Source organism: Temnothorax curvispinosus, unplaced genomic scaffold (genome assembly GCF_003070985.1).
Source record: "Temnothorax curvispinosus isolate PA1 unplaced genomic scaffold, ASM307098v1 QBEX01011959.1, whole genome shotgun sequence".
NCBI lineage: Eukaryota > Metazoa > Arthropoda > Insecta > Hymenoptera > Formicidae > Temnothorax > Temnothorax curvispinosus.
In genome coordinates this window covers 930,872-940,123 of record NW_020221739.1, presented here as the reverse complement: position 1 = coordinate 940,123, position 9,252 = coordinate 930,872, and the positions used below count along the sequence as shown (strand labels likewise).

The 9,252-nt window shown below is 32.3% G+C and overlaps 3 protein-coding genes across 4 annotated transcripts in view; 2 read left to right on the top strand and 1 right to left on the bottom strand.

The window, feature by feature from the left end:
- Nucleotides 1–4,422, top strand: part of LOC112462002 (eukaryotic initiation factor 4A-I) — a 6,777-nt gene extending 2,355 nt beyond the window's left edge. The window contains exons 3-8 of one of the 2 annotated variants that reach the window (XM_025027488.1): nucleotides 290–437; nucleotides 537–646; nucleotides 737–1,012; nucleotides 1,591–2,042; nucleotides 2,474–2,667; nucleotides 3,722–4,422. In XM_025027488.1, the coding sequence (XP_024883256.1) occupies nucleotides 290–437; nucleotides 537–646; nucleotides 737–1,012; nucleotides 1,591–2,042; nucleotides 2,474–2,618 (1,131 nt within the window). In that variant the 3' untranslated portion in view covers nucleotides 2,619–2,667; nucleotides 3,722–4,422. Of the gene's footprint in view, nucleotides 1–289; nucleotides 438–536; nucleotides 647–736; nucleotides 1,013–1,590; nucleotides 2,043–2,473 lie in introns of both variants that reach the window. The other variant, XM_025027487.1, reaches the window with a different exon arrangement.
- A 1,391-nt stretch (nucleotides 4,423–5,813) lies between these two features.
- Nucleotides 5,814–7,594, top strand: LOC112462004 (probable 18S rRNA (guanine-N(7))-methyltransferase). The gene is made up of 6 exons (XM_025027491.1): nucleotides 5,814–5,832; nucleotides 5,992–6,134; nucleotides 6,259–6,296; nucleotides 6,374–6,552; nucleotides 6,662–7,088; nucleotides 7,213–7,594. Exons 2-6 carry the CDS (start codon nucleotides 6,096–6,098, stop codon nucleotides 7,355–7,357), a joined length of 828 nt encoding a protein of 275 aa, XP_024883259.1. The 5' UTR covers nucleotides 5,814–5,832; nucleotides 5,992–6,095; the 3' UTR covers nucleotides 7,358–7,594.
- An 87-nt stretch (nucleotides 7,595–7,681) lies between these two features.
- LOC112462003 (39S ribosomal protein L46, mitochondrial) lies at nucleotides 7,682–9,076 on the bottom strand. The gene is made up of 4 exons (XM_025027490.1): nucleotides 8,928–9,076; nucleotides 8,382–8,741; nucleotides 8,073–8,215; nucleotides 7,682–7,974 (listed from the first exon to the last, which is right to left on the bottom strand). Exons 1-4 carry the CDS (start codon nucleotides 8,983–8,985, stop codon nucleotides 7,705–7,707), a joined length of 831 nt encoding a protein of 276 aa, XP_024883258.1. The 5' UTR covers nucleotides 8,986–9,076; the 3' UTR covers nucleotides 7,682–7,704.
- Nucleotides 9,077–9,252: the final 176 nt, after the last annotated feature.

The following is a 9,252-nucleotide window of genomic DNA, read 5'->3' as shown; positions in this document are numbered from 1 at the left end:
TAAAAGGTACTATCTTTCACCATTTTCATTGGTATAAGATAGTATAGTTACATGTTATGTAATATATAAATATATAATATCGGTAAAGTTGGTTAAATATAATGCTTCTAATACATCAGTGTATGTGTTATGACGATAATAAAATAAAATATAAATAAAATAATATATAATTTAACGCGAACACCTTGTTGCGGCTCTGTGCGCTATCGTTGTACATGTTTGATTTCTAATCATTTGAGCTTTTCACGATTAAAATAATATATTTTACTGATATATTTAATCTAAATAGGTTGTGGAAAACTTTGATGAAATGAACTTGAAAGAAGAACTGTTACGTGGTATATATGCTTACGGGTTTGAAAAACCATCTGCAATTCAACAACGTGCCATCCTACCCTGTATAAGGGGGCTCGATGTTATTGCTCAGGCCCAGTCTGGTAAGAATTTTTGATACAGATCAGTAATTAATACTACGTAAATATTTTGTGCGAAGTTTATTATGTATTATACCAATCAATGTATCCAATCATTTACAGGTACTGGAAAAACTGCTACGTTCTCAATATCGATCCTCCAACAAATCGATACTAATCTTAAAGAATGCCAGGCCTTGATCCTCGCACCAACTCGTGAGTTAGCTCAACAGGTAAATAGTTCGTTAGAAGTGTTTTAATATAAAGCCACGTTTAATATCAAGAAAATGTTGAATTCTAATAATATTATTATCTTTACTTAGATCCAGAAAGTCGTTATCGCTCTAGGAGATTTCATGCACGCGGAATGTCACGCGTGCATTGGTGGCACCAACGTTCGCGAGGATATGCGAAAACTGGATCAGGGTGTTCACGTGGTTGTCGGTACGCCCGGTAGAGTTTACGATATGATCAGCCGACGAGCACTTCGAGCAAGTAGCATCAAACTGTTCGTGCTGGATGAAGCTGATGAAATGCTTTCTCGAGGATTTAAGGATCAAATTCACGATGTATTCAAATTATTACCTAATGAAGTGCAGGTAAATATAAAACTTATATTTTCGGGCAATGTAGATTTTTTTAATTACAATTACTATCTAATAGATCAATTTTATTTTAATTATTAGAAAGTATCTTTTTTGGACAAGTCCACAAATCATAACAAGACGAAAAAGTTGCAGTGTACCTTATAATAGTCGAGTTAACGAATATATTATAAAATACAGGTGCGTCGTAATAGTGTCATTTTTGACAAATGTACACTGGATTGACATATGCTCTGTATCATGAAATGTGTTATCTTTTTGTCTGGAAATAATAGCGGCCTAAATGCAAACAATTATTGTGGCATAGCACTCCTAATAATAATAATCATAATGTCCTAAAAATCAATTAGTCACTTTTAATATCTCTGTAATAGCAACAACAATTTACAATACCTGTTACAGCATGATGCTATTATATTGCACACACATGTATAGTATAACATCTCAGTAAATGCAGTTTATTTCTTTCATCGACATATAATATCGATCATCACATTGTATCGAGATATGATTTCTTGCATACAGTTCTAGTCTTCGTATTTCTAATGCAATACATTATTTTTTCTTTCTAGGTTATATTATTATCTGCGACAATGCCAGCTGACGTGTTGGATGTATCCAAATGTTTTATGCGGAATCCCATTCGTATTTTGGTTAAGAAAGAGGAGTTAACCTTAGAGGGTATCAAGCAATTCTTCGTTTATGTCGAACGTGAAGATTGGAAATTGGAAACTCTTTGCGATTTGTATGATACACTGAGCATCACCCAGGCCGTTATTTTCTGCAATACGCGGCGTAAAGTAGATTGGCTAACAGAGAGTATGCATAAACGTGACTTCACTGTTTCTGCTATGCACGGAGATATGGAACAGAAAGAACGCGATCTTATTATGCGTCAATTCCGAACTGGATCATCTAGAGTCTTGATCACTACTGATCTTCTAGCACGTGGTATAGATGTGCAACAGGTTTCGCTTGTTATTAATTATGATTTACCTTCCAACCGAGAAAATTATATTCATCGGTAAGTTATTATTTTATACTTTTTAATTGTTATTTTGAAATAAACGCGATGTAATTTATAACTTATTTGAACGAAATAGAAATTTCTAGTAGCAAAAACTTATAAGACATAAAAATACGAATAAAATATAAATTTTACTTTATATAACTCTAATTTAAAACAACTGTAATATTTTTTTTAAGAATTAGAATATTGTACTTAAATATTTTATATCTTTAAATTCAAGCCATAGATATATGTATTTTACAGAACGATAAAAGACATCAACAATATAATCTTTATGTTGCAAAAAGATAGACATGCTTCGAATTTTACATCTATTAAAATGTTAGAATTTTGTAATGTCACAAATATACATATATAATTTGTGTTTAATTTCCTTATATATATGTATAGATACTTATATTTTTGTTACTTTTTCTGATTCACAGAATTGGTCGCGGTGGTCGTTTCGGCCGTAAAGGTGTGGCCATTAATTTTGTGACAGAGGAAGATAAACGAACCTTGAAAGATATCGAGCAATTCTATAACACTCACATCGACGAAATGCCAATGAATGTCGCTGATCTGATCTAAGTCCGACTGTTGGCTATAATCCATTATAATAAAAAAAAAATAATAAAAAGTAAGTGACAGAAGCTCTCAGCTGATCGATCTCTCATGGTGTGTGAGTATATATATTGAGTGAGTTGGTGAACTATATCGCTTATGTAAACGCGATCTAAACCAAAATATTCCAACGTTTTCATATTCGTTTCGATTTATAATAGTAGGTTACGGAAATAGTTATCTGTTGCGCTACAGGAGATAGTAGTACGACTATTATTACTATTAGTGTAATTATCACTACTGTTGCCGCTACCGATATTGCCGCTGCTGCTGCTACTACTTATTCTTATCGTTACCGCTATTAATATTACTATAAATATTATACTATACTATCATTGGTATTACTGGTACTGATTGCTATCAAGATTATATTTTATTTTAATTTTTAACAATAATATAGCGATATTATATATATTACCACGACTAAAATATCACGCCACACAGAGTGGTGAATAGAATTAGAAAAATACGAAAAGCGCAGCTCGGCGCAGTGCGATTATACTTTATTCCTATTGTCGCAACAAATTTTCTATTGCCCAGAATGCATCCATATTCTTATTCTGCCGCAAATCCAATGGCCATCATAGAAATTTTCAAGTCTTGCCTTCTGAGACTTCTCGTCCCGCTTATTTTTTCTGAAAATGTTTCTAATTGGATGATTAAATTTGTTGTGTTTAATAGTCCATATTTCATGCTTTTATCACCGCGATTACAACTTGTTTGTCTAGGCAGAGGTTTAGTTGGGTATTGGAGGGGGTACTTTAATCACAAGCGTTGCCGAAGGAGAGGTATATTCAAACTTAGATGATATGAATTTTTGTATATCCTAAATCCCAGATGCATACACCTTTATTATTAAATAAAATGTTTGACCTTTTAAGAAAATGTGGTCTTTGTTATTAGTCTTGTCTTTCTTATCAAATTTTATCCAATTTCACAATGAAAACCCTGAATGGACAAACTGTGTTTACGAGTGAGACACAAATTCTGAAGTGCTCCGCTTTGGGAATAAGTTTTGCGTTTTATATGCCGAAAAAGTTCTCACAATTTTCTTTTATTTGTATTTGCAGGCAGTTTTGGACAGTCCAGATGTGGGCGACAATATTTTTGGAAATAAAGACCAGATTTCCTGATTCAAAAAAATCGAAGTTTTGTAAATCGATTACCTATCTAAACTCCTGCCTTTTTGTAGGCTACAATAATATATGTATATTTACTCTTTTCTTTTTTATACTTTTACATTCTTATTGATAATGGAAGATGATCAGTTCTTAGATTTTTTATATTTGTCAATAAAATTCTTTGCAAATATTCTTTACGCATATTCATAAGTTTCCGTGCACTTATCAATGCTAAATATTAAATTGAAATGTTATCTGCCTTGTGAGAACTTTTGTATCGTGTCTTTACAAAATTATTAAAAATATTGCGATATCATACTCTATTGTCGTCATTAATCGTAAATTTGGAAAAGTGTTAATAATGGTTTTCGAAAATCTGAGTGATCAAATCATGTAAGCGCTTTTATGCATTTTATAGCTGCTGATTTGTGATTGCATTAACTCTTCTTTCTCGTACATTGGAATGCGACTTATGTTAATGCAAAAATCATCTCGAATTTCCGAAGACTAGTTCTTAAAAATACTGTAAATATTATATAAATGGACCCTGAAGGAATGGACCATTGTGTGTCTATTGTATTTATACATCATATAAATAATATTTATGATTGAACGTATAAACTGAATACAATAAACGTGAATGTCCTTTACTTGTATTATCAATACCATTAAGTGAACTGCTGTTATTCGAATAAGTGTATTATGTATAAAATTATACTCAAAATTACGAAAAGAAAAGTTCTGTAAGCATTCATCGACGTAAAACGGAAGATTAGGGGTATGCCTTCTTAAAAATATCTGAAGAGCGCACAATCACAGATGCATTTTGATGAAAATATTTTTCAGTTTAATTATACATACCAGCTGAAGAGATTAAATTCATAAATTTAAAAACATAATGGATATCCGAAAACATTTGAATCGTAAGTATTTGTCATATAATTTGACTTCGTAATACAATTTTACTGTAAAATAAAATAAGGACTTCTTTATGTTTCGAGAATTTTATATGCTTTATGGATTATATCTACAACGAATTTAGAAGAGACATAAAGTACTGAATACATTTATCAAAGTTTTTTTATTTTCTTGGAGATTTTCCTTTTTAGTTGCATAAGTCACTGCATAAATTTTGATTTTGATTTATTCCAATTGTATAAAGCGTACATACGATTTACAACGTATTGATTCTCGAAATTTTCTAATGGACTACTTTGATTTTATAAATCGACATCTTTTGTACTTAGAATGACTTGGAGTGATCAAGCTCCAATTAACTTAATCGATAAATCACTTGTTCATACTTATACTATTTTTTATTAATATGAATAGAATTATATTAATTTCTTATTGTTTAATACGTAAGAAGAAAAATTAGAAACGACAAATTTTATATAATCTTATAGTTAGATATTTTGTTGTGAGGGATTATGCGGTTGAATTAATCATTACCTAAAATCGGAAGTCGTCCTTAGTGGTGAACTCTAATTAATTTAATTGGCAGTTAATTTGTCAAGTAATATATCCTCAATATTTTCAAATTAACTAGAAATATATGCATTAATGTTTTGTTTAATACGTGATGGGAATAAAAATTTTAAATTAGAAATAACGAATTATATGGTTAAAAGTTTTGCTATAAGCAATTGCGCTGATTCATTAAATTAATCACCGATTAAATTAATTGTCCAGCGTCATCCACAGAAGCATTGTAAAATCGATCACGTGTGTCTTATATAAGGAAGGCCATGCATTTATTGTAAATTGTACATTAGAGATAAAATCAATTAATTTCTCGAAAGTATCTTTTAATGCTTTTGTATAGTATATTTTAAGTCTGTTTTATTTATATTTGATTAGTACTTTCTGAAATAAAATATTTTTATTTTTATATACTACTCGGATGTGTTAGAAAGAGAAACAACGAGAACTGCGCGTTCAGAAAGTACAAATAAAAAGAACACACGGCCAACTGTTCGAGGATTAGGTTAGGTTTCGTCTCCGTAGTCCGTCTGTGAGCAGTGTGAGCTAGACACGTGCGTTCATACCGTTTATTAAAGGTGCTTGTGGCATGCTGGAAAACATATAAATTTATCAGACCTTTTGTAAGTCGGCGAATTGCTAGAACGTGTTCAATAGAAAATCGTACAATAATAGTGCAATAATACTGATTATGAGGTTATTAATGCGGGCATTAATGAGGTTATTTTTGGTATCAGAGGTTTGCCAAATCATTTATCCATTAATGGACAAAAGAGCTTAGAAAAGGATATAAAAGGAAATAGAAACTGTATTGAAAGACAGATAAATATTATTAATCAAAATGTCTAAGCGTCCAGAGCGTATGGCACCGCCTGAGGTGGTAAGTTATAAACTTCGTTGACTTGCATAATTGTTTTTTTATATGGTTTTTATATATGGTACAAGTTAAAAAATATATTAATAAATCAAGGTAGAAGCTAATTCCTTTTTTTTTCCTATGACAGTATTATGATGAAACAGAAGCTAATAAATATACACATAGGTATGTCTATATGAAATTTTTATACGAAATACCTAGATATTTACTATAGTTTCATAATAAAATCCATGTTTTTGCAGCTCTCGTATGATAGAAATTCAAGTACAGATGTGTGAACGTGCTATAGAACTTCTTGTTCTACCTGAAGATCAGAGCTGCTTGCTTTTGGATATCGGTTGTGGGTCAGGGCTCAGTGGCAGCGTATTGGAAGATCAGGGACACGTATGGATAGGTATGGACATCTCTTCAGCTATGCTTGGTAAGTATTTTAATTATGGTGCGATACAGTGATATTTTAAGAATATTTTTTACAGCATATGTAACATATGCATATATATAATCATATTAAATTAACACATTATTTTCAGACGTAGCTGTTGAAAGAGAATTAGATGGTGACCTAATTTTGGGAGATATAGGTCAAGGATTGCCATTCAAAGCTGGTACGTTTGATGGGGCTGTCAGTATTTCAGCGCTTCAGTGGCTGTGCTATGCAAACAAAACTTCGCACAATCCTACAAAACGTTTATATCGTTTCTTCTCAACGTTGTATGCATGCCTGTCAAGAAGCGCAAGAGCAGTGTTACAATTCTACCCAGAGAACAGTGAACAGGTTGAATTGATCACGGCACAAGCCACAAAAGCTGGCTTTTACGGCGGGGTGGTTGTCGATTTTCCAAATAGCGCAAAAGCGAAGAAAATGTTCTTAGTTTTAATGACCGGAGGAGCTGCTCCGCTTCCAAAGGCACTAGGCGTAGAGAACGAAGATAGACTAACCGTCGCTAATTCAAGAAGGTTTGATCCTCTCGTTGTCCGTTATATCTATTATTTTGTAATTTGCATTTATTTTAAATATTTCTCTAACTATATTTTTACCTTCCAAAAATTGTGATAATTTTTTGTACATTTTATGTTATAGGGAATACATAAAGAAAGCCAAGGGTAAATCGTTGAAGAAAAGTAGGGACTGGATTTTAGAGAAGAAAGAAAGGCGGCGCCGGCAAGGAAAAGAAGTTAGAGATGACTCCAAATATACTGGACGAAAGAGATCCGGGAGATTTTAATTGTAAGATAGACTTCGTTAACATAAAACATTATTTTAATAATTTTTTTTATAATGTTAATTATAAATAAGAAAATTCATAAAATTGATCTGATTAATTTTCGTCTGTTTCCATATCATCGATCTACTACTTAAAAAAAATATTTTCTTTAGTAACGAAAAATGTGCCTAAAAAATTTTTTTGTTAAAGAATATCAAACATAAAATTTAATAATCGCATAAATGTTTGTGTATAAAGGGGAATATTTTCCCTTAAAAAGGATATTAGGAGTTCTTTATAATGGTAGGTAATAATAGGCAATATTAATAATAAGAGATCAGAATGAGTTCAATATTTTATATTATTCTTTACGTAAACATAAATTGTGAAATACTCTGTTGTACTCGAGTAGGTAATACTTTTTGTAATTCTTCGTGATCTAACCACTGGTATTTTACATTGTTGGTGATATCTCCATCCATATATTTGGCTAAGAAATAAAATATTTTAGCACCATAACTTCCTTGCTCGCAAAGCTTCTTAGGATATTTATATTTATAGAATCCAATAGGTGCATTTCCATAAAACTTCACTTTTATTGTTGCACCACATGTATCTTGTAATATTCTCTCCGCAGTCTGTAAAGGAATTGATAATAAATATTTTCAAATAATTTTTTTTGTCTCCATTAAGATACATGCAAAATTAGTTGTAGAGAGAAATTGTAAATACATACTTGTCTCATGGTCTCTCCTTCCTTTCGAATATCTTGGGGAGGTATCCAATAATGTAAATCACCTACTTTCTGTTGCACCAATAACAGCAAATTTTTGTCCAATTTACGTTTTAAAGACGACGTTACATTTTGTTCATCAAATTCTGAAAATAACAAATCATTTATGAGAAAAATGTATTTAAATCATATAATATATAAATCTTCCTTTCGTGAAACACTCATAAAAAAAACTTGATATTGTATGATTTATTTCGATCCTTATCGTTAGATTTTATCTTATGCACTTATAGAGAAGGAATTAATGCATACTCGTAACTCTTGGCGCAAATTTAAAATTTTTAAATTCCTCTTGATAACTATCCTCAAAGTCCTGCGCAGTTTGCACTAAAATATCTGCGTCGTCCACATCGGTTGACTTCTTCTGCTTCTCCTCTCTTTCCTTTTTCAATTCATAATCGCACTTTAGACTATTTTCATACTCCACTTTCCTTAACATGTCATGAAACTTCAGTTCTATTTCTTGCATCGACTGCGTTATAACCGGATGACGTTCTAAACAGACAGCGCTGTACAAATCCCATTTTTTCGTAGCTGCGGCAGTACCAAACGTCCGAGTGTCCCGACATTGAATCACGTTCGAACATATCGTGGCAGCCTTTTTTGACGTAACTGTATAAAAAAAATATATATTAGGGAATATTAACATGCAATTACACGCGACATCGCGTTATTACAGCTAAGTGACGGTAAACGTTACAATCAAATTGAAGGTTAACAATATACAGGGAGTTATCGCTTTTCTAAGTTAATGTTTCCTAATACTCGAAGAGGAATAAAGCAACTGTTTCTGCCTACCCGGTAAAATCTGATTTAAATTATGTCCGGGCCCGGATCGGAGAATCTGTTTGAACATCTTTAATACGGTTGTCTCATAACCTAACAAAAACAGTCGCTACCAGTCGCTACGATGCCTGTCGAGCGTTTCGATGCCTCGACCGTTCGAGACTTCGAGATCGATAGCGCCGTTCGATAGATTTCGTATTCCGGTATTACGACTGCGGAACGCGCCGCGTCGTTCGTGTCATTTCGTACATACTCGTCGAATGTCGGGATTCAAGTCGCGATTACCCCGTTTGGAAGCCAGGGCTGCCAGATTGGGCTATTTAACGCAAATTGGGCT